Below are 26702 nucleotides of genomic sequence, written 5' to 3' on the forward strand. Positions count from 1 at the left end.
ATCCAGTTCTCCATGCCATGCAACGGAAGACAATCATAAACTCAATAGACTGTGGCATATTCAGAATATGGCTACCAAGAAGGCTACATGCGTGGGTTGTAATTTAAATGACTAGGACTGCTAGAGGAGTTTATACTCCATAAATGATAATACTTCTCAAGGCTACGTGCTTGTTTGCTTCATCCTTGTAAGGTCAGGTCTAAACAGAGAGCCTGCCATATATTTGGAGTTCAGTAAACATTTGTTGAGGAAGGTGGTCAGAGCAATCACCTCCAACAGCTGAAGGAAGGGCTACGAATGAGGCTTAGATTCTGTGTCCAGGTTGGTCAACCCAGGAGCTATAGTAAATGTTACATGGAGAAAGCATTTGGGTGGATACAACGTGAGCACCCCATATCAACTAGAGTAATCTGATAGTAAAAAGGGATGTCTCATGAATTCTTGTCACTGTAGGTATGCCAACATGGGTTAAATGACATCCTGTGAAGGATTTTGTGGAGAAGATGCCTATGGATGGGATGTAAGACTTGACCCCTTAACATCCCATTCAATTCTAAGATTCTGTCAAATGATTCATTCATTCATTCCAAAAATATTTATTGAGTATAGACTGCTCTAGGAAATGAGGAGATAATGGTGAACAAAAGTATGCAAGGTCCCTATCCCTGTGGAGCCCGAAGTGGAGACCAGTGGTCTCTAAAGTGGGCTGTGGGCACATCTGAGGGGAGAAAGAAAATAGAACTATTATTCACAGCTTAAGAAATCTCATTCTTTTATTAACTTCTATATTTTACAATATGATCTATAATGCATATAATATCATTAGTAAGGTAATTAAGTGTATGTCACTTAGAATCAAAGGCATATATTTTGGGTGTTAACACCCAAAAGTCTTTTTATGGTAAGGGTGTGTGATCAAACGTATTTAGCAACCTCTCATAAAGAATGTCATTTAATCATGTGAGTGAATGCAAAACTGCAACCATGTTAAGTAACACACACACCTTCTACTCCTCCTAGTTGGGACTGTTCTAAGCTCATTTAAACATAAAGCCTTCATGTTCCCATGCTGTGGGAGCCCTTTAATTGCTGGTGTTGCGGTGACAAACGAACACATTCTACCCTTATGAGCTGTCAGGACTTAACCCCTGCTATATTTGAATCCTAGAAGAACCAGCACCACAAGAATCCAGTCTTAATGGTTCCATCATGGTGATAGGGATTGTTTTTAGCCACCATCATTTACAGACAAATCCTTTATAAGCCAGGTTTTTCTTAGAAAGACTGACGATTTAGGCCCAAGCCTTGAGAAGCAGGCAGGTAAGAGGCAGAAGTTAGTTGCCCCTATTAGGAAGCTACTGTGGGCCACACATGACATGTCTCTGTGACATAGAGATATATAACAGATAAAGATTTGTTCTATAGATTATATTTAACCATTATAACATGTAAAGCTATTAGGATAATCCTCCTTCAGCAAATAAGGAGGTGAGGATAAATTGCCATTTAATGGTAGGCTGAAGTCCAGGATTTTGTGTCACATTAGTGAGCCCTCCCTCACCCCACTCCTGGACCACATCTCAGGATAAAGCCCAAACTCCCCATCAAGGCCTTCCAAAGCTGTATCATCTGCTTTTTGCCCAGCTCTTAGAGCCTCCCATTTTAACCTCTTGCCATTTACTCTTTCACTCAGGTTTCTGTTTTACTGAACTTCTTGTAGTTCCTCTAACACACCATGCTTTCTCTCACACCCACACCATTCTCTTTTCCTCCCACCCCCAGGTCCAGCTGCACCAGGCACCACATGCTTCCCATACGGAGCAGTTTTCACGCTGTGTTCTCATTACACCTTTGTAGCCCCCAGTGGACTATAAGCTCTAGAGAGAGAGTACCCATCTTCCTCCTTGTTTTCCAATGAACTCTGCACTGAACTCATGTCCCGGCGCTCAGTACATTCAGTAAATATTTACTGAATCTTACACATGAAGATGAAAAATGGTATCTCAGAAAACTCAACTTACCGAAAGTCATGTAGTAATATCTGGAAGAGGACTGAACCCAGGTCAGCCTCATTCCAGAGTCCGAGATTTAACCTGCTGTTTGTATGTTGGGAGCCAAATGGATGCCAATCCACCCATCTGGGTACTAGTTCCCTTAACTAGGAAATGGGAGTATGGGTCTTTAAAATGGTGTAATATAAGGAAACAAAGATTGTATAACATAAAAAGAACCTACGATAAAGGCGTTATTCGATGCTATGTGACGTTGGGCAGGTCATTCAAATTTCTCTGGGCCACAGTTTCTGTAATAATATAAGAAGGCTTTCTGGATGGGTCTCTGAATTCCCCTGTTAACTCTGAACACAGCTGACCCTTGAACAACACTGGCTTGAGCTGCACAGATCCACTTACCCACAGATTTTTTTTTTTTAATAAATACAGCTTCTTTATGATTGTCTTAACTTTTATTCCTGAAGCTTCCTTTATCATAAGAATATAGTATATAATATATATATAATACAAAATAAGTCTTAATTGACTGTTTATGTTATTAGTAAGGCTTCTTGGTCAACAGCAGGCTATTAGTAGTTAGGTTTTTAGGGAATCAAAAGTTATATGCAGATTTTTGACATGTGGGTTGGGAGTGGGGGGTCAGTGCTCCTAACCCTTGTATTGTTCAAGGGTCAACTGTACTATTATGTAAGGTACTTCAAAGTTGCATCTTTTTCCATCTTATAACAACAATGCTATCTTTATCGCCAAGCTTGCTAAGTTCTTATCACTTTACCAATTCTCTTCACATTGCAATTTCCCTCTGCTCCTATCTAGCTACTGCAATTTTTCTTTCTAAATTAACTGAAGAGCTCTTAGTGGTTATATCTTAAATCCTCTTTTTAGTTCCCTTTCCATTGACCTCCCTGAAGTATTTGAAAGCCTCACCTCTGTGGTCTCTGCTACACATCTTTCTCTCAGTTTTAAGCTAAAACTCTTGGCTACTTCTTATTCTTTTCCTTCATCCAATGCCACTCTCTTATTCCAGACCCTTCCCATCTTTCAATATTGTAATCATATCTTAATTTGTCCAATAGTGTAACCATCTTCTTCTTTGTCTGCCTTCAAACTGGCAGAGCTGTTTTTCCCAAATACAAAACTATCAGCTCATTCCCTAATTATGACACTTTGATGGCTCCCAGTGTCATGGGATTAGCCAATATATACATAAATACTGATTGTACCCATCTTACATTCATCCCTGGAGCCCAGGGTAGATACCATGATTGGAGCCGAACTTCAGAACCCTTCTTAGCCCTGATTTCCATACAGCTACTATCAATCAAAGTATGTGGACATAAGATGGAATCTCTTCATTTATAATATGACTTTAACCTGCTTTCCAGATACATTTCCTATCCCTATCACTTTCTTTCCCCTTCCATACTCCATTTCCTGGATGCTTCAGAGCTTTCCCAACATGCCATGATCTTCCAGCCCACTTCACCCTTATATATGCTATGTATTCTGTAAGGAAAACATTTTTTCTGCCAGATCTGGTCAATATTTACTAATCCCTCTAGAGCCAGTCCAAATGTTGCTTCCTTTTGAAGATCCTTCCCAACCAGCACAGTTAGAAAAGCTTCTTTTTCTTCTGTTTACATTATATTGCAATGATCTGTTTCCTTATGTGTTGATCCCCCTTCTAACTAGAATACAACTTTTTCTGGACTAGGGCCACTTTCTAATCATCTTTGGATCTTCCCTAGAACTTACTACAGTAGCTAGAACACAGTAGATGTCAAATGATAATATAAGAAGGCTTTCTGGATGGTGTTTGCTGAGTGAAAGGCCAAAGAGATGACAAAATGAATGACATGCCTCAAATTGTACACAAGGTAGGTTTGGTACTCATGGTTCCAGCTTATATGCACTGTGTGAGGTATGCCCAAAGCAACACTCCTCTTAGACTCACCTGGTTCCCAGGCATACCAGAAAAGTTGAGAATTTCACGATAAAGGACAGTAATAATAACAATAATGATGATCGAGTGCTTATTGTATGCCAAGACAAAAACTGCTCATTTTATGACTTAAAGAACAAGGGGCTGAATGCTCTTCAAATATAATGAAAGAGAAGAAGAGAATAAAGATAATTCTGGCATAAAGAGTCATACACTTTGATCTATTATCCAAAAATGTGACAAGTGACTAAAACTCCACTGAAGACAGAGCTTTAGATCATTTATTAATACAATGGGGTCAGAGTCAAAGGAAAGACTACCACTTATCTATCTATCTAGACTGGGAAGTAAATAACTTTTTTTTTTTTTTAATCTCATTATACACTGGCTACAGTTAACATTATCCTAAGAAATTTCTATACTGGGCAAATCTACATGGGTAAAAATTAACTTAGGATAGAGTTTCCTCACGTTCCAAAGAATAACCATAGGATCTGGAAAAACAAAATAAGGGTTAGGTGATAAAAATTTGAAAAGTGATAGTGCTGATTATTGTATGCTCCTTTTACAGGCTTACAGTGCATGTTAGCATACTGGGGATATGAAGACTGCAGTTAGAAAACCTGCTCCGTGGGGCATAACCCAGAATTCTCCATATGCATTTGGCCAGTGAACTTTTTTTTAATAGAATGCTTTGTGTTTATGTCCATGGAATTAGTACAGGGAAATACTGGCTTTGGAGGTTCCTAGAGACAGTCCCTCTCTGCTGGGATTCTAGCAGGGGGCACGTACAAAGGGGACTGCTATGAAGACCTGTCTGATTTAGGGAAAATAAGATTGGCTTTGGTCTGGGCCAGAAGATACTCATGAGTGGTATTGTCATTTCCATGATAAAAAGTCAACCCAAGATGAAGGCTTAGAAGAAAAGGCCAACTCTTAATCAGTTGTTTGAATTAACAGTTTAGTTATTGGGGCTGTCTCACACAGTCATAGGAATTTATACTTTCATTTTATCCCAAAGAAAAACTTGACCATCTTTCTTTAATACTATCAACCTGGAAGCTTGACAGTAAGGATTAAAAATTGCTCCTTCCTTCCTACTTGGTTATTGGAAAGGCTCTGAAAGGTAATCAGTCTTGTGAAGCTACACTTTACAGTCTGCATAAAAATGCCATGATTTCCCTTCCTCTCCCCAATCTAATTGAAAGTGCATAATATCACCCAGCTGGGGAAATGTAAACGGTAAACATATGCAATATATCATGCTATTGCACAAAAGCTGGTTACTAATAGGGACTGGGTAGTTGTCAGGACCAAAAGAAATCTGGAAAACAAGTCTTTTTTTCATCTAGAATGAGAGCTCTTTGTGCCTGCCACCCCTCCCCCTCAACTCCTCCCTTCAGAATTCAAGCTACGGCCAGATTAAGCCAAGGTCAGTCAACTCATTCCTTGCGTGTTTAATTCCAGGGGTCACCTAACAAGGTATATTGACTAAAACGCTCTTATATCAGCCTTTCAAGAGATGAGGCATTTTATTTGTGGCAGGAGGTGGAGTTGAAATTATTTTGTTCCCTACCTACTTTGATTGTACTGACAGATGGTCTTATTATCTTTTTCCTTAGCTGCTAAGCCTAAAGATCCTTGGCCTTGTCACCTCTTATCTTTCTCTACTTCATCAAACTCCTATTGCCAAGATTATCTCTTTTTCTACCTCTGATCATCCATGAACATCTATACAGGACCACATTTTCCTTAAGCGCAAAATCCCAACCTTGCTGTTCAAGGTCCTCCGCACCTCTACACTCACTCTAATTCCAACTCCATTATACCTACAAAGAAGCCACCATTCTCTGACTCCTCACCTCCCAGTGTCATGACATTTTCTCGAATAAGTCTTTCACAGTAGGACTTGTAGGAGAAAGGACAATATTCCTTCAAAGTTTTCATCATTAGTCCTTTGCCACAATATCCTTTCAAACTGTTCTCTGTTGCACCATGACCTCAGTGACGACCATTCATTCATGCCAACTTATGACTGGCTATTTCATTTTATTTTTGATGGCTAATACCTTACTGGTGGGTCAAAGTCCATCTCTCACCAAAAGGACTATCTCATTTCAGTTTTAATAGATGTAAGGATGTATTTTTATCAGCTTTAGCAGGAGACATGACTTGAAACTTACTGAATTAAAACCATTATTTGTCTTTTAATAAGCTATATTACCTTTCAGCTGGCACCAGTGGGTGATATGGTTTGTTGACCTTGGCATAGAGACCCTCTAAGTGGTCTCTCTCTGGAGACAGCGGACGGCTCTCCCGGTGGTAACCCAGTGGTCCAGCCCGAGGCGGAGATGGTGACCTGTAGACACTTGATGCACACGGTTCCCGGAAGTGGTTCACTCTGGCGTAGTTGGGATCCATTTCATCATCGTCCATATCATGCAGCGATCCAGTTGCACCAGCAGCATAATCAATAAGACCTCTTGCCTGCTTTTCCCTTAGCTCCTGGTGTTTTGCTACAATCCTGAAAAAAATATAGAACAGGGAGCAGAGACATATGTGAATTTTATGTGGAAATACAGTGACAGGCTCTCCTGAATCTATGTTGATTTCTCCTGGTCAGTCACTTAGCTGTTACTCTTCTGTTAACCCAATATCCATGTGGTTAATTTTATATCTCTGATCTTTATTTGTTATGGGGTCTTGACTTTTATAGCAATGGAATAGATATTTTGACACCTTGCCCACCGATGACTGTGCTGACTGCAGAGTCAGAGGCTGATTTTCATTAACGTTCCCTTCTTACAAAGGGATGTGCCCCATGGGAACAGTACATTGGTGCTGTGATAATATGGAAGTCTTCCTTGGGAGAGGGATGCATGTTAAAGAGCCCATCAGAATCACATACTTTTGCTATGATATCCCTATTTGGTACCCTAGAGTTCTAGTGTATTCTTTTAAAGGAAAGAGCTTGCAAAAATTGATTTAAATATGAAAAAGAAATACAGAGGCTTTCTGGTCACTGAAAGCAGTGGGATCCGAGGTAATTTATAAGAGACTCGAAGTTTTTTGGTTACACAAATGGGGATCATTGTGTCTCATTATATAGGGGCTGGGGACAGAGTAAAATAGTGAAGAAATTAATAGGCTCCTGACAGAGATGAATTGGCACATATAAGTGAATTAAACATTACTGGCAGAACTCCACGGCGCGCGAGCCTTAAGTGATATTACAAAATGCTACTGCTAATCAGTGTACTGTGTAGACTGCTGGGAATGGGAGCAGCAAAATGCACCTAGGTGGATTCCAAATCCATCTGAATTTTAAGAATTTGACATTTAATCTGGAAAGTGTTAGATCAGCTCTCCTAAATTCTCAGTTACGTGTTAAAATGGAAAGGTCACTGTGGCATCTCATTGGACAATGGTATGTGATGGTGTCAGGAGGTGTTCTGTGCTAATGAGGAAAAGAAAGTAACCTTACATCACTGGGCAAAGAGGGTGCATTATGCACGCACTGTGAGAGAAGCCAGGTGCTGCTGATTCAGGCAGCCAGAGGAAGAACTCAGGAGAGGATAGGGACAAGCTAGAATCCTGGGCTCTGAGAATACAAGAGGGCTGTGGGCTAGAAGTGAAAGGTCTGTACCAGCCTAGACACATTTATAGAGACCCTGGATGAATTAAAAAAACAAAAATTGAACTCACTCGGTACCTTCTCTTCTTTAAGCAAAAACAGCCGTTTTTGCGCAGGGCAGCTAGCTTTATTTTACAGAACATCAAATTCTTTGTAAAAATCTTTAAAAGCCATCCTCTTCATCTTTCAAGGTATTTTCTCTTTTGGCAGAATGGTTTTTTTTTGTTTGTTTGTTTGTTTTTTAAGGGGAGAGAAGGGAAGGGGAAAAAGAAAACATGAAGACGACACAGGACAAAAATCCAGCATCTAACCCCAAGTCACAACAGATGAAAATAAATGCCAGGATACATTACTGCATACCTCTTTGACTAAGTCAAATCATGTACCCTACACATAAGTAATTAGAAGAATTTATATTTTTATAAAGAGGAGATTGACTCTCCAAGGGATTCTGAATGAAGATGAAAGGAAGATTACACGGTAGGGTACCTGTCAAGAAGCCCTGCCTGTCCCCTTTCAGTGCACGTTAGTCCTAGATTCACGGATGTTTGTTTTGAATAATTTTCTGTAAAGAAGATAACTTGTTCTCTTCTGCAACAAAACAGTCCTTTCAGGGACAGTGCAGACTGGATTATCAGAGAACGCTCGCTGCACTACGATGATAGGAATGGATTTCCACTGCAAAGAGAACGCAGGACATCAATAAAGTCAGGGGGTGGGATTTCTGTGTGGTTACTGTGCCTCCTCCGTGCGATGCCTTCATGAGAAACCATTCAACAGAAAGATGAACATCTCGTGGCTGCTGCATAAAGCTACACTTGTGCATTAATGAAAGAAGAAAACACCAAGCCTGGTTTTTAAAAGTCAAAGAAATAGAACACCAGTTTCTGTGCTCCTTATCTCATCACCTCTCTGTCTTAGAGGTTTTCTCATTAATTAGGCTTGCTGGGTATGTAAAGATTCTCAGATGAAATGTACTCCGTAGATGCAGAGCGGTATTTTATCTTGTATTTTTTTCTTGCAAAAACAAAACTAAATTTCTCCTTGATCCTCTCTGCACCACTGAGTATTTCAGTAACTAATTTCATATTAATCACTCGGTAGGTGAAATAGTAATTTCTCTGAACAGTCATTATTATGCCATATATCAGGGTCTCTCCGTGTGGGGGAGGACAAGGCAATCTGAAAAGGGGTGTATGGAGGCAGAAGAAACTTTCTCCGGAGAGAAATGTCAAGGAAATAGATTTTTTTGTTTTTTGTAGCTCTGACCTCTCTGCCTCAATTCAGTGTGATCTAATTGTTTAGAGTCCTTTCCACTTTGAGGTCTTCTTATCACTGGGAACTCAACCTGTAAAAATATCTATTTTTCAAAATAGCTCTTGATAATACATCTTTTTTATTGGACAGTACCACCAGGTTCCCCATTCTCCCTGCCACAGTGCTTTTGAATTGTTTTTATTTCTTCTCTCTTTCTTACAAAGACATTGTTTCATTTGTACCATTATAACTCTTGGATATCCTCTTTTATTTCCATTTCTTTAGACAAACTCTGGTATTCAGGCTTTATATTACCTAGTTGTGCATTGTCCAATATGGTGGCCACTAGCCACGAGATGTTGTATACATTTAAATTAGAATAACTACAGTTAAATAAAATGTAAAGTTCAGCTTCTCAGTGTCACAAATTGCATTTCAAATGCTCAATAGCCACACATGACTCATGACTAGTGTGTCAGACAATGCAGATATAGATTAATTCCATCATTGCAGAAAGTACTATCGGACTATGCTGGCCTAGATGATTCTAACACTTTTTGGTATGTCACCTTGTGCCACTTTAATCTATACCTTAAAAGGCTGTTGAATAATCTTATATCATATCTCCGTCAGATCAAGAATCTCTAACAAGAGATTATAGTAAATGATGGAGTAAGAGTATGGCTCCTCTATTCCCTCCCTCAAACCCTAAATGTGCAAACAGTTGAAAAGTTGGGAAGACAAAATTAAATCTCCAATTGAATTAGAAAATGGCCATAAATCTTACACCATGCAATGAAATTTGGGCTCAACTCAAAAGGGAGAGTTCATCAAGAGTTGATACATGCCTATGTCTCTAGCAGCGTATACATTTCACTGAAAGTAAGATCAAGATTACAGAAAATGAACTTCTACTTAGAAAACCATAGTTTGAAGGCAAATTTAGGATCCTTTGGAATTGTGGGGTAAATCCTTGTGAGTTTCCAACTTAAGACTGGAGGAGGAATGGAGCTAGAAAAGAGCTCTTTCCTCTGAGAAATATATCTCTTCCTACGCTGAAGAAACTTCAGGGAGTAAAAGGAGACAAGAGAAAAGAAGCTCCAACCTATTTTGTAGCTGAAAGGCAGAATTAGCCGAGCAGAGAAAAACAAACACAAACTCTTCAAAATAAAACCAATAATCTAAGACTTCACTAAGCAAGCTGATCTCTTTCAGCTTGATCTGCTCTCCCAAAATGGAAAACCATGGAAAACAAGCCCCCGGGGTGTGCACCCAGCAGATGTGGCAAGAAGATATTTTGAAAGAACATATGGAATTCAAGTTGCTGGTGATCCTAGATCCCTACATCCTCCATGTCCTCTAGCACAGATTTTTAAAAAAAATTTTTAAACACTATATAACATGAAATTAACTTAATGGTTCATAACAAGTGTTTGACAAATTGAATACAATAAAGGAGAAAAATATTAGGGGTTATTGCACACAGTATGCATAAGTATTGTTTTGAGAAGGAGAAAAATCAAGTCATCTAAAAATTCAGGCAAATTCAGGCTAGCCTCAAACATAAATAAAGCCCAAAGGAGAACATTCTCAAACATTTCAAGGGAAGAGAGCTCATTGACCTACTGCAAAAAACTACTTAACAATTAAAAGTAGTCGACCAAAATGGAATCAAAATGAAGAATTCAACTTGATAAGGCTATGGAATGACTGGTGTGAAGGTGAGAGGTACCCTAACCTTGGGTTAAAGGTTAAACATTTGTAGCAACATAATTATGGAAAAATATAAGTATGATAAACTCTGACAATATAAAAAAAATAATCATTAGTGAAAATCAGAAACCAATAAGGATGTGTAGGGAAAAGCGTTTATATTCAGTTGTACTCATTTCCTCACTTTTTAGAGCAGGCATCGGTAGTGACTGTTGAAAATTGATAAATCAGGAAAGAGAGGGTACATTATGTTAAATATTACTACAAAAAGTTACTAAAACAACAAATTATCAGAAGAGAAATGTATGAAATAAAACTCCAACCATATAGAAAATAGAAAACAGGGGGTGCCTGGGTGGCTGGATTTTGGTTGGTTAAGCTGGATTTTGGTTCAGGTCATGATCTCAGGGTTGTGAGATCGAGCCCTGTGTCAGGCTCCATGCTCAGTGGGGAGTCTGCTTGGGATTCTCTCTCTCACTCTCCCTTTGCCCCTTACCCTACTCTATCTCTCTTTCTCTCAAATAAATAAGTTTAAAAAAGATAGAAAGCAGAAGCAGCAAAAAAGTAACATAAAATCAGATGACCACATTTATCTTTCATGACAACAAATGAAAATGGAATAAATGTCTTTATTATAACTAAAGAATCCCAGATATGATAAAAAAGGAAAACATACTAGATGATATTGAAATAGTGAAAAAAATGCAGAAAAGCCTAAATGTGCAGTAATAGGAGACTAGGAAAGATATATGGTGCAGCTAAAAATACAGTCATCTTATTCCTATTGTAAAAGGAAGTAAGATACACATACGGGCCAAAATACCTATAGATATTTGTATGATGTATTACATATTCTTGCATATGCATAGAAAATGTCTGGATGGATACAAAAAAATTCATAATGGTGATTACCTCTTGAAAGTGGAATTGGAGGTACATTATCTGAATTTTTATATCACATATTTTTAGGATAATTTTTAAAATTTCAAAAATATAAAAAGTCCCTTAAACTACATATTAACTGTTATGGTAAATCAAAACTTAAAAAAAAAATTTAAACAGGTAATAAGAGGCAGGCTTTGTCTTGGAAATCTGATTTTTCACGATTCCATTATTGACTCAGTTGTGGCAATTTTCCTCAAATTGCTGTTCATTGAACATTTGTTTTGTCCCTTTCAAAATGACTGCTTTTGCCTAGAGTACCCATTTTCCATTTATCAAATATCTGACTTGTTTTTCGAGAATAAAGATTTAACTTTGCTCATTAAAAATGCATTTTAAACTCTTTTAGAGCTCCATATTGATCTCAACAATTCTCTTCTTCAACCTGTGTATTCAGTAAATTCTCTATTAATCTGTAATTGTTATATATTACTTTATATAACAAATGAAAACATTTTTCACTTATTTCAAGACATTCTGCTTGAAGGTCTTGAAGGTCTTGAATGTCTCTGCTAGACTGCAAACTCCTTGAGGGTCATGTGAGTTTTCTTTCGGTTAATTCTGGCTAACTGATTTATTCACTCATACTGATATTATATTGTATAGTAGAAATAAAGAAACATTTTCAGTTCCTGACTCATTATCAGGGAGCTATAAACATGTAACTACAATTCAGTGGGAAGACAAAGATACTACCTGTACAAACGGTCAGAGTCAATTCAGCTTAGGGCTGTTGAGGAAGAATCATGCAGGTGGTGCCACATGAACTGGGTTTTGAAGGAACTTGTCCACCTTGTTCCAAGAGGATGGAAGAGATGTAGAAATGGTATGAGGCACTCCAGTCAGAAGGAGGGACACAAGCAAAGGGGCATAGGATTTACTTCATGTTAGGGTGCAAGTCTGATGTGGCAGACCAGAATGGTTTGAGTCATCTGCCTAAAGCTCCCCCACAAAAGGAACACATTTAGTAAATTTGGTGGCAGCCTTCTGAAAGGTTTATGTAAGACGAATTTAATACTGAAAATTTTGTTGTACCTTTTTTCATTTTCTTGTTTACCCTTTCATTATAAAATGAAACAAAGATAGAAACTCGTACAAAACAAATCTATGGGTCCAAGAGTGGCTATAAAGCAAACATGTCTGTCACTATCACTGAGGTCAAGAAATAGACCTTCGCAGGAAATCCCAGAAAGTCTCTGGGGTGGGGGTGTTTCTCCATCACAACCACATCTATATTTCTATATTATATATGCATCTCCTTTCTTCCACATTAAGAATCCTGCTCCTTTGGGGCGCCTGGGCGGCTCAGTGGGTTAAAGCCTCTGCCTTCGGCTCAGGTCATGATCTCAGGGTCCTGGGATCGAGCCCCGCATTGGGCTTTCTGCTCACCGGGAAGCCTGCTTCCTCCTCTCTCTGCCTGCCTCTCTGCTTACTTGTGATCTCTGTCAAATAAATAAAATTAAAAAAAAAAAAAGAATCCTGCTCCTCAAGACACAGGGAATGCTAGAACTGAGTATCTTATGATTACAACTTGCTCTACTCTGTATGACATAGAAAACAGCTTCAGAATAACAATACCAAATATTATCACTCATAAAATGATTATAAAATACTCTTTTCATATTTTCTTCCTTCATCCGTCCATTTTTGTAATTATATTACACCTACATTGTTAAAGCATAAAGTAGCTACACGCTAGAATTCCATTCAACTCTCATTTAATCTGAGCACTTTAAGTGACTATATATTTAATATACTAAAATACAATAAATATATATTTAATAAAGTCCAACACTCCTAACAACATTGAATATGCAGTCATCTACTAGATTCCTCAGGAAGAATTCATGGGACAGTGTTTCTTCACTTGCCTTTTGTACTTGACAGCCACTTTTGCTGAATATAAAATTACCCACTTTTCCTCTTGGGTATTTAAAATATGTGACACCATTTTCTTTTTTTTTTTAAATTTAATTTAATTTATTTATTTGACAGAAAGAGAGATCACAAGTAGGCAGAGAGGCAGGCAAAGAGAGAGAGGCGGGAAGAAGGCTCCCTGCTGAGCGGAGAGCCCAATGTGGACCTTGATCACAGGACCCTGAGATCATGATCTGAGCTGAAGGCAGAGGCTTAACCCACTGAGCCACCCAGGCACTCATGACACCATTTTCTTATGATAAAATGTTGCTGTTTAAAAGCTGGACGATAATTTAATTTTATTTCTCTTATAAATTACTTACAGTAACTTTTTTCACTTACCTCACTAAATTCTTTTATTTAAAGTCTAGTAATCTTACTTAGAAAATCATTCTGGGTTGATAACACTTATGAAACACAAATTAAGTATATTTGTTTGATTGGGGCAATATTCTTGAATTATAGTTCTTATTATTAATGTTGCAGGATACAAGTTGCATATAGAAAAGTCAATTGTATTTTTATGTGCTAGTAGTGAATGGTGAGACAACAAAATCAAGAGAATGATACCATTTAAAATGGGATTAAAGTACATTACAAACTTAAAGTTAAATTTAACAAAAGATGTACACATCCTCTACCCTGAAGACAATAAAATACTCTGAGAGAAGTTAAAGATCTAAATAAATGGAGAATTCTATCTTGCTCATGGATCAGAAAAGTCAATATTGCAAAAAGTCAATTCATTCAAATGGACAGATCAATGTCATTTCAATCAAACTCAACTCAGGTTTATTTTGCCAAAATTAGCAATGTGATTTTAAAATTGATTTAGAAAGTGAAGAACAAAGAATAGCCAAAATAATTTTGAAAAATAGGAATAAAGTTGGAAGATTTAATCTACTGGCTTTAAGACTTACTATAAATCTTCAGTAATCAAGGCAAAGACTAGACAAGTAGATGAATGAAATAGAAGACATAGTCCAGTAATATATCCACACATATTTGGTGAAGTGATTTATAACAAATATACCAAGATATTTTTATTTAGAAGGGAGAATCTCTTCAAAAAGTGGTGCTGGAAAGTACATAAGGGAAATCCACAAGGGAAACAAGAACTTTGGTTCTTACATTATACCATAACAAAAAATCAATTCGAGATGGAAGACAGGCCTGAACAAAAAGTCTTCAACAATAAAGCTACTAGAACAAAATAAAGGAGAATATCTTTAGCCTTGGGTTAGGCAAATAGTTCCTAGAGAGGACAAGGAACACAGGAATCATTAAAGAAAAAATGAATAAGTGGAACATCACCAAAATTAAGATCTCATTAAAAAGGATCAAGAAAACGACAGGCAAATGAAAGAAAACATTTATAACACACGTCTAATGAAGGCTTTATATGAAAAATACTAAAAAGAAAAATCCTTGCACCTTACCAATGAAAAGAAAAATGACCCAGTTAGAACGGGGCAAAAGATTTAAACAGATACTTTACAAAGGAAGAGCTAGAAATGCCCAATAAGCAAATAAAAACATTCTGAACATTATAAGTCATCAGGGAAATGCAAATTAAAACCATAATGCGATGCCCTTATCAAAATGAAAAAGAATGACAACACCAAATATTGGAGAAGATGGGAGCTTCCAGAACTTTCAGGTACTGCTGCTGAATTATGAAACAACATGATCCCTTTGGGAAGAGGGCTGGGAGCTCCTTATCAAATTAGACATGCACCAAACCTATGACCTAACAATTCACCTCTCAGATACTTACACAACAGAAACAACAACAGAGACCCACAAAAGTCCTTGAAGAATGTTTGGTAGTAGCCTTATTCATCATAACAAGAAATGGAAATAAGATGTCCATCAGCAGGAGAATGGATAACCAAACAACGGTATATTCATACAACAGAATATACATCAGCAACAATGATAAACAAATCAGCTACTGAAATAACAACAGGAGTGAATCTCAAGATTATCGTGCTCAGTGAGAGAAGCTGAACACACACACACACACACACACACACACACACACACACACTACATGATTCAAATTATAAGAAATTCTAGATCAGGCAAAACAATCCTGTGGTGATAGAAATCAGATCAGTTACTTCCTGGACTGGAGGGTGTACTAAACCGGAAAAGGCAGGGGGATGAGAATGGGAAACATTCTTGGGTGATAGAAATATTCTGTATCTTGATACACATTCACCAAAGTAGAATATATTCTTCTGTTTATATGAGACCTAAATATTTCACTGTATGCAAACTATGCTTCAATTTAAACTAAAACTTAAAACAGAAAACAAAAATAAAAGCAAAGAATGCCAATGACGTTGTTTATACCTTTTAAAATACACATGATAGGATCTAACAAATTGGGAGCAAGCAATTCACATATTATTCTTTCCTTTTTAAATACATTACCTAAAAGTAATTGTTATCATAACAAGTTAAGACAATGGGTGTAATTGCTGGGAAAATATTTTAATTGCTTAAGGAAATACATCCTCTTTTCAAGCAATTTGAACACTCCTGAAGTGCCAATTTATAAGGAAGCTATTGGTTTTGATAAGTACATATTATTCTTATTGATCCATAAACACATCCTCTAAAGACCAGACAACTTGTTTTAAGTCTATTACAAGTTCCTGTATTCATATTCAATAAAGATTTTTTGGGCACCTACATGTTTAAGGTTTTGATCTTGATGCTGAGATTGAGCAGTACATAGAAATCCTTGTCTTTGTAGAATTTATACTCTAGCCAGGGGAGGCAGAAACAGACAGCAAATTAACTAGGTAAAATAAAAAACGGTGTCAGATGGCAGTATGTGCAATACAGGGAAATAGAACAGGCAAAGGTGCTAGGAGTGTTGGAGGTAGAGTGGGAGGGTTACGCTTCTAAGTATGTGGTAAGGTACTATGTAGGAATATTAGTTAAAGGCTTGAGGAAGAGGATAAAATGTTTGTAGATAATTGTGGAAGTATATTTCAGGAAGCGGGGATAGCAAGTACAAAGGCCCTGAGGCAGGTAAGTGCCAAAAACAGCAAGGGAGGGAGTGAGAAGTCAGAGCACCAGAGAGGAAATTAGGGCCTAGCTCATGTAGGGCCTTGAGGTCCAAGCTAAAGATTTCGGTTTTTACTCTCAGCGAGGTGGGAAGCCAATGGGAGGTTTTAAGCATTAAAGCAATATGGTCTGTCTGACTTGCACGCTAAAGGAATCTTTTTGAGTGCTGTAACTGAGAAGGTGGTGGGGTGATGGTCAAGAAAACAGCCATGAAGACAAGTTGCAGGCTATCAAAATAACCCAGGGGAGACACAGGGGCATGGGTGAAGGTGTAGCTGTGGACTTGGTAAGAACTGGTTGGATCTAAAAGCTAAAAATAAAGCTGAATTAAAAAAAAAATCCTGGGGGTGCCCAGGTGGCTCAGTGGGTTAAGCCTCTGCCTTCAACTCAGGTCATGATCTCAGGGTCCTGGGATAGAGCCCTGCATCAGGCTCTCTGCTCAGCGGGGAGCCTGCTTCTCTCTCTCTCTCTCTGCCTACTGGTGATCTCTCTGTCAAATAAATAAATAAAATCTTAAAAAAAAAATCCTGTAATGAAGATACCCTTCCAACTCCAAATCAGGGAACTTGTCCTACACACAAGAGCCCTTCCTACCCAGTGTTTCATCTATCTGGCAGGAAGAACAGACACGAGTAGTATTTGTGATGAATTTTTCCACAATGACAGAACTCATTTCTCTTGAGGCACACAAGTCCCAATTTTAGAGATGAGGAAGTGGATGTTCAGAAGGGTTAGGTGTTTTCTTAGAGACCATGTATGTGTTAAGCGGCAGGAATTGGATTCTTGAATTCCAACCAGGTGCCTGAGTTCAATATGACGTTTACAAATATTGTAAACATGATCATGTTAAAAAAATTATATAGTGAAAGCTTTCAGATATCCCAAAGTACAGAATGTAGTGCAATGAACCTCCCTATACCTATTATCTGGTTCTGTGTTCAATAATTAAAGATGTTGCCACTGTTTTCATCTAATTTTTCTTTAAAAATTTTTTTCTGCGAAGCATTTTGAAAGCAAATCCTAGTCATTTATTCTGTCTACTTCAGAATACATATCACAAAAAATCATGAACATTATATAACAACAATGCCATTAGTCACTTAAAAATTAACAATCTTCCTTAATGTCATCTAAATACCTAGTTCATAAACTAATCTCCCCACGTGCCTAAAACGTACCTCTTTCAGTGGATCTATTTGGATCGGGCTCCAAAAACTCCCCACACGTTACATTTGGTGATGTCTCTTAAGTCTCATTTCCTGTCAAGAACTGTACTCTTTTTTCTTTTTTGCTTTTTAATTGTTCCATGCCCCTGAATTGTTGCAGAAACCCAGCCCCAGCTGTCTTGTAGGTGGTCCCACATGCTGGATTTGTTTGCTTCTTTGTGGTGTGATTTAACTTATTCCTCCATTCCTGAATTTCCTGCTAATGAAAAGTAGGTCCACAGCAGCAATGCCCAGTAGGTTTTCCTGTGATGATGGAAATGTTCTACATGTGTGTCGCTTAACACAGCAGCTACATGTGGCCACTGAGCACTCAAAATGTGGCTAAGGTGATGAAAGTACACATTTTTAATTTCAATTAATTTAAATATAAATAATACATGTGACTGTGGCTATTGTATTGGACAGTGTCCCTGGAGACTTAGTTTCAGGTTCAACTTTTGGTGGGAAAGAATATTGTGGTGGGTTGACTGTTGATCCCCCAAAAAGGTATGTCCACCGGGAGCATGTAAATGTGACCTTATATTGAAGTTTGATTATCCTAAGTTATACAGTATAGGGAAAGCAGAATAAATGCTTAATTCGTTTTAATTGCTGATTTTTCAGAGTAAGGAGTTAGTGTCCTAGTAATTCCAGTGGTGACCAATGATTTATTGGGGGGGATTTTGGGGGGGAAACAAAGGGTTGTGAATATCATTATGAACCTACCATATATTTAATTATTTTTTTAAATTTTAAAAATTAACATATAATGTATTATTTGTTTCAGGGGTACATGTCTGTGATTGATTAATCTTATACAATTCATAGCACCCACCATAGCACATACCCTCCCCAATGTCCATCCCCAGCCTTATTTATTTATTTATGAGAGAAGGGGAGGGGCAGAGGGGGAGAGAATCCGAAGCTGGCTCCATGATCAGTGTGGAGCTTGATCTGGGGCCTGATCTCATGAACCTGAGAACATGAGCTGAGCCAAAATTGAGTCAAACACTTAACCAAGTGAGCCACTCAGGCACCCAGGGAACTCATATTAAAAAAAAAAAAAATATATATATATATATATATATATATATATATATATATACACACACACATACATACATACTTGGGGTTTTCAATCAATTGTATTCTTCACTCTTTTTCTTGCATGCACTGTTGCATAGTCACTGGAAACTGCTTTATGTTGGCTCCTTTATTCTTCTGACTTGACCTAATTGTCTTTGATAGCTTCTTTGCTTTTTGACAAAGTTGCCTCAGCTTCACGTTGAGTATCCCTTGTTCCTATCTTGGTAGCAGCCATTTCACCCAGGAACTCTTCTGTCTAGTGGGAAGTGATAGTCAGAGCATAACCTGGCCTCTAGAAAGTTCATTGCCATTGGATTATCATTGCTTCCATGACTTTTCTATGGATAGAGTTAGGAAATATATCTTTTCTTTCTTTCTTTTTTAAAAGTGTTTTATTTATTTGACAGAGAGAGAGACTGAGCACAGCAGGGGGAGCAGCAGGCAGAGAGAGAGGGAGCAGGAGGCAGAGGGAGAGGGAGAAGCAGGCACGCCAAGAAGGAAGCCCAGCCTGATGCAGGGCTGAATCCCAGGAACCCAGGCTCTTGACCTGAGCTGGAGGCAGATGCTTAACAACTGAGCCATCCAGGTAGCCCAGGAAATACGTCTTTAAAAAAACAAACAAACAAACAAAAAAACACAAACAAACAAAGGAGGGAGGAATCAAGATGGAGGAGGACTAGCAGACTGAGATGGCATCAGATCCGAGGAGTTCAGCTAGATAATTATCAAAGCATTCCAAACACCTACAAACCCAACAGGAGAAGAAGAGAAGAAGAGCTGCAATTCTAGAAACAGAAAATCAACCACTTTCTGAAAGGTAGGATGTGCGGAGAGGTGAAGCCAAATTGATGGGAAGATAGACCATGGGGGGAGGGTTCAGCTCCCAGGAAGCAGTGGAGCAATGGAGCACAAAATTCGAATTTTTAAAGGTCTGCTCCACTGAGGGACATCACTCCAGAGACTAAGTGGGGGTGGAGCCCTCGCAGGGACAGTGTGGTCTCAGGTTCCGTGCGGTCACAGAAGGATCAGGGGTGTCTGAGTGTGGCAGAGCTCGCAGGTATCAGAGTGCGGAAGCCAGCTACAGAGATGGAGCTGAGGAGTGAGCTCTCCGTTTGGTGTTATTTTAAACTATGGTCTGCAGCACAGTCAGACCACTGCTCTTTGAGCAGGGACCCCACAAGTGGAAGATCTGGGGAGACCCACCTCCATCCGCCGGAAGAGCAGAGCAGCAGGAATCTGCTGGGTATGGAGACTCCAAACAGGGCTGTGCGCCAGAGACAGAAACGCTTGGTCACAGGCCGGGTGAGCTCGGAGAGCAGCCAGAGACCAGGGAGACAGGAGTGACTGAGTGCTTTTCTCCCAGGGTGCACCGAGGAGTGGGACCCTGAGCTCTTGGCCCTCTGGAGATTGGAAGGCCACCATCTTCATTCCCATCCTCCAGAGCTCTACGGAAAGCGTTCAGGGAACAAAAGCTCCCGAGTGTGAACTCGAGCAGATTACTTAGCCCAGCCCCTGGCAAGGGCAGCTCAATTCCATCTCCAGCAAAGACACTTGAGAATCACCGCAACAGGCTTCTATCCTGGAAGATCAGCAAGAACATCCAGCCAAGACCAAGTTCAGTGATCAAGGAGAACAGCATAATTCCAGAGGAGGGGAAAGCAAAGCATGGAATTCATGGCTTTCTCCTCATGATTCTTTAGTCTTGCAAAATTAATTAAATTATTTTTAATTTTATTTTTTTCTTATTCTAATTTTTTTTTAACTTTTCCTCTTTCCTCTTTTAATGTTCTTAAACTAATTTATTTTAACAATACCTTTCTTTAAAAAAATATCTTTTTAAACCTTCATTATTATGGTCATATTTTATCCTCCATTGTATCTAACTTTATTTTTTGTATACATATAGGGTTTTTAGTCTAAAAATTTTGGGGATATAATTTCTTCTAATAGAATAAAATATACCTTAAATCTAGCACAAGGCTTTGTTCTAGTCTCCAGCCTAAGGAAATTCTCTCCACTTTCTTTTTCTTTCTTTTTCTAAACAACTTATTATATCAGTTCCTCTTTTTAGAATTTTTTTTTAAATTTTCATACTTAAAGTCATATTCCATCCCTTCATTGTGTTTACCCTTATTTTTGTATATATATGTTTTTCTTTCTTTAAAAAATTTTGGGAGGTGGTTTCTTCTAAGAGACCAAAATATACCCCAAATCGAGTGGCTCTGTTCTATTCACCAGTTTAATACATATATATATATATAAAATATTTTAATATAAATATAATATTTATATTTATATTATATATAATTTATGTATAATATTTATATCTATATTATATATATTTATATATAACATATATAATACTTTTCTAATATATATATGTATATTTTAAACTTTTTACCCCCATTCTTCTCCCCCTGATTTGGGGTCTCTTCTGATTTGGCTAGCATACATTTTTCTGGGGTCTTTGCTCTGCTTTTAGTATTTTATTCTCTTGTTCATATATTCTTATCTGGATAAAATGACAAGGCGGAAAAGCTCACCACAAAAAAAGAACAAGAGGTAGTACCAAAGGCTAGGGACCTAATCAATATGGACATTGGTAATATGTCAGATCTAGAGTTCAGAATGATGATTCAGAAAGTGCTAGCTGGGCTTGAAAAAGGATGCATGGAAGATATTAGAGAAAACCTGTCTGGAGAAATAAAGCCCTTTCTGGAGAAATAAAAGAACTAAAATCTAACCAAGCTGAAATCAAAGAAGCTATTAATGAGGTGCAATAAAAAATGGAGGCTCTTACTGCTAGGATAAATGAGGCAGAAGAGAGAATTAGTGATATAGAAGACCAAATGACAGAGAATAAAGAAGCTGAGCAAAAGAGAGACAAACAACTACTGGACCATGAGGGGAGAATTTGAGAGATAAGTAATACCATAAGATGAAACAATATTAGAATAATTGGGATCCCCAGAAGAAAAGAAAGAGAGGGGCAGAAGGTATATTGGAGTGAATTATTGTAGAGAATTTCCCCAATATGGCAAAGAGAACAAGATCAAAATTCAAGAGGCACAGAGAACCCACCTCAAAAATCAATAAAAATAGGTCCACACTCCATCATCTAATAGTGAAACTTACAAGTCTTAGTGACAAAGAGAAAATCCTGAAAGCAGCCTGGGATAAGAAGTCTGTAACATACAATGGCAAAAATATTAGATTGGCTACAGACTTATCCACAGAGATCTGGCAGGCCAGAAAGAACTGGCATGATATATTGAGAGCACTAAATGAGAAAAATATGCTGCCAAAAATAATAAATCCAGTTAGGCAATCATTGAAAATAGAATGAGTGAAAACAAAAAACAAAAAACTTCCAGGACAAACAAAAACTAAAAGAATTTGTAAAAACCAAACCAGCCTTATGAGAAATAGTGAAGGGGTCCTATAAGCAAAGAGAGAGCCCAAAAGTAACACAGACCAGAAAGGAATAGAGCCAATGTACAGTAACAGTCACCTTGTCGGCAATATGATGGCACTAAATTCATATCTTTCAATAGTTACCTTGAATGCAAATGGGCTAAATGCCCCCAATCAAAAGACACAGGGTATCAGAATGGATTAAAAAAACAAGACCCATCAATATGCTGTCTACAAGAAACTCATTTTAGACCCAAAGACACCTCCAGATTTAAAGTGAGGGGGTGGAAAACAATTTACCATGCTAATGGACATCCAAAGACAGCTGGGGTGGCAATCCTTGCATCAGATAAATTAGATTTCAAACCAAAGACTATAATAAGAGATGAGGAAAGACACTATATCATACTCAAAGTGTCTGTCCAACAAGATCTAGCAATTTTAAATATCTATGCCCCTAACATGAGAACAGCCAACTATATAAACCAATTAATAACAAATCAAAGAAACACATCAACAGTAATACAATAATAATAGGGTACTGTAACACCCTCCTCACTGAAATGGACAGATCATCCAAGCAAAATATCAACAAGAAATAAAGGCTTTAAGTAACTCACTAGACCAGATGGATATCACGGATATATTCACAACATTTCATCCCAAAACAACAGAATACACATTTTTCTCTACTGCACATGGAACATTCTCCAGAATAGATCACATCCTGGGTCACAAATCAGATCTTAACTGGCACCAAAAGATTGGGATCATTCCCTGCATATTTTTAGGCCACAATGCTCTCAAGCTAGAACTCAATCACAAGAGGAAAGTTGGAAAGAACTCAAAACATGGAGGCTCAAGAGCATCCTAATAAAGAATGAATGGGTCAACCAGGAAATTAAAGAATTGAGAAAATTCATGGAAACAAATGAAAATGAAAACACAACTGTTCAAAACCTGTGAGACACAGCAAATGTGGTCCTGAAAGGAAAGTATATAGCAATACAAGCCTTTCTCAAGAAACAAGAAAGGTCTCAAGTACACAACCTAACCCTACACCTACAGGAGCTGGAGACAGAACAGCAAAGAAAGCCTAAACCCAGCAGGAGAAGAGAAATTATAAAGATCAGAGCAGAAATCAATGAAATAGAAACCAAAAAACTGTTGAATAAATCAACGGAACTAGAAGCTGATTCTTTGAAAGAATTCATAAAATTGATAAACCTCTGGCCAGACTTATCAACAAGAAAAAAGAAAGGTGGGGCGCCTGGGTGGCTCAGTGGTTAAAGCCTCTGCGTCGGCTCAGGTCATGATCTCAGAGTCCTGGGATCAAGTCCCGCATAGGGCTCTCTGCTCAGCAGGGGGCCTGCCTCCTCCTCCTATCTCTCTCTGCCTGCCTCTCTGCCTACTTGTGATCTGTCTGTCAAATAAATATAAAAAAAAATCTTAAAAAAAAAAAGAAAGGACCCAAATAAATAAAATCAAGAATGAAAGTGGATAGATCACAACCAGCACCAAAGAAATACAATTTTAAGAACATATCCTGAGCAACTATATGCCAGCAAATTTGACAATCTGGAAGAAATGGATGCATTCCTAGAGACATATAAAATACCAACTGAACCAGGAAGAAATAGAAAACATGAACAGACCCATAACCAGTAAGGAGATAGAAGCAGTCATCAAAAATCTCCCAATAAACAAGAACCCAGGGCCAGATGGCTTCCCAGGGAAATTCTACCAAACATTTAAAGAAGAATTAACACCTATTCTCCTGAAACTGTTCCAAAAAATAGAAATGGAAGAAAAACTTCCAAACTCATTTTATGAGGCAAGCATTCCCTTGATCCTAAAACCAGACAAAGACCCCATCAAAAAGTAGAATTACAGACCAATATCCTTGATGAACACAGGCGTGAAAATTCTCACCAAAATACTAGCCAATAGGATCCAATAGTACATTAAAAGGATTATTCACCATGACCAAGTGGGATTTATTTTTGGGCTGTGAGTTTGGTTCAACATCTGCAAATCAATCAGTGTGATACAATACTTTAATAAAAGAAAGAACAAGAACCATATGATACTCTCAATAGATGCTGAAAAAGCATTTGACAAAGGACAGCATACTTTCTTGATCAAAACTCTTCAAAGTGTAGGTATAGACAGTACATACCTCAATATCATCAAAGCCATCTATGAAAAACCCACAGAGAATATGATTCTCAATGGAGAAAAACAGAGTTTTCCACTCAGGTCAGGAACATGGCAGGGATGTCCAATATCACCACTGCTATTCAACATACTAGAAGTCCTAGCCTCAGCAATCAGACAACAAAAAGAAACTAAAGACATCCAAATCAGCAAAGAAGTCAAATTGTCACTCTTTGCAGATGATATGATACTTTATGTGGAAAACCCAAAAGACTCCACTCCAAATCTGCTAGAACTTGTATAGGAATTCAGTAAAGTATCAGGATATAAAATCAATGCACAAAAATCAGTTGCATTTCTATACACCAAGACAGAAGAAAGAGAAATTAAGGAGTCAATCCCATTTACGATTGCACCCAAAACCATAAGATACCTAGGAATAAGCCTAACCAAAGAGGCAAAGAATCTGTACTCAGAAAACTATAAAGTACTCATGAAAGAAATTGAGGAAGACACAAAGAAATGGAAAAATGTTCCATGCTCATGGATTGGAAGAACAAATATTGTGAAAATGTCTATGCTACCTAAAGCAATCTACACATTTAATGCAATCCCTATCAAAATACCACCAATTTTTTTCAAAGAAATGGAACAAATAATCCTAAAATTTGTATGGAACCAGAAAAGACCCCAAATAGCCAGAGGAATGTTGAAAAAAGAAAGCCAAAGTTGGTGGCATCACAATTCCAGACTTTAACCTCTGTTTCAAAGCTGTCATCATCCAGCCAGTATGGTAGTGGCACAAAAACAGACATATAGACAATGGAACAGAATAGAGAGCCCAGAAATGGACCCTCAACTCTATGGTCAACTAATCTTTGACAAAACAGGAAAGAATGTCTAATGGAAAAAAGACAGTCTTGTCCACAAATGGTGTTGGGAAAATCGGATAGCCCCATGCAGAAGAATGAAACTGGACCATTTCCTCAAACTACCCACAAAAATAGACTCCAAATGGATGAAAGACCTCAATGTGAGGAAGGAATGCATCAAAATCCTTGAGGAGAACACAGGCAGCAACCTCTTTGACCTCAGCTGCAGCAACTTCTTCCTAGAAACATCGCCAAGGCAAGGGAAGCAAGGGCAAAAATGAACTATTGGGACTTCATCAAGATCCAAAGGTTTTGCACAGCAAAGAAAATAATCAACAAAAGCAAAAGACAACTGACAGAATGGGAGAAGATATTTGCAAACGACATATCAGATAAAGGGCTAGTATCCAAAATCTATAAAGAACTTATCAAACTCAACACCCAAAGAACAAAGAACAAATAATCCAATTAAGGAATGGGCATGAACATGAGGACATGAACAGACATTTCTTCAAAGAAGATATCCAAGTGGCCAACAGACACATGAAAAAGTGCTCCACATCGCTCGGCATCAGGGAAATACAAATCAAAACCGAAATGAGATACTACCTCACGCCAGTCCAAATGGCTCAAATTAACAAGTCAGGAAATGACAGATGCTGGCGAGGATGCAGAGAAAGGGGAGCCCTCTAACACTGTTGGTGGGGATGCAAGCTGGTGTAGCCACTCTGGAAAACAGCATGGAGGTTCCTGAAAAAGTTGAAAATAGAGCTACCCTATGACTCTGCAATCACACTACTAGGTATTTATCCTAAAGATACAAATGTAGTGATCCAACGGGGCACGTGTACCCAAATGTTTATAGCAGCAATGTCCACAATAGCCAAACTATGGAAAGAACCTAGATGTCCATCAATAGATGAATGGATAAAGAAGAGGTGGTATATATATACAATGGAATACTATGCAGCCATCAAAAGAAATGAAATCTTGCCATTTGCAACGATGTGGATAGAACTAGAGGGTATTATGCCAAGTGAAATAAGTTAATCACAGAAAGATAATTATCATATGATCTCTCTGATGTGAGGAATTTGAGAGGCAGGGCAGAGGTTAGGGAGGGAAAAAATGAAACAAGATGGGACTACAGAGGGAGACAAATCATAAGAGACTCTTAATCTCACAAAACTGAGGGTTGCTGCAGGGAGGGAGGTAGGGCGAGGGTGGTTGGGTTATGGACATTGGGGAGGTATGTCCTATGGTGAGTGCTGTGAAGTGTGTAAGCCTGGCAATTCACAGACCTGTACCCCTGGGACTAATAATACATTAAATGTTAATAAAAAAAAAGATTAAGAAATAAAAAATAAAAATAAAAAACAAACAAACAAAAACCAAAAAAAAAAAACCAAAACCCCACACCAGTTCATACTGCTCTTTCCAATCCAAATTTAACATTATGGAATCTCTGCT

At 38.0% G+C, this 26702-nt stretch overlaps 1 protein-coding gene across 1 annotated transcript in view; it reads right to left on the reverse strand.

Annotated features, from left to right (window-relative positions):
• Window positions 1–26702, reverse strand: part of PARD3B (par-3 family cell polarity regulator beta) — a 1020734-nt gene that overhangs the window by 149251 nt on the left and 844781 nt on the right. The window contains exon 20 of the mRNA XM_032859992.1: window positions 6179–6478. Within this exon, the coding sequence (XP_032715883.1) occupies window positions 6179–6478 (300 nt within the window). The remainder of the gene's footprint in view (window positions 1–6178; window positions 6479–26702) is intronic.

This window comes from Lontra canadensis, unplaced genomic scaffold (genome assembly GCF_010015895.1).
Source record: "Lontra canadensis isolate GAN:19392208 unplaced genomic scaffold, GSC_riverotter_1.0 scaffold18, whole genome shotgun sequence".
NCBI lineage: Eukaryota > Metazoa > Chordata > Mammalia > Carnivora > Mustelidae > Lontra > Lontra canadensis.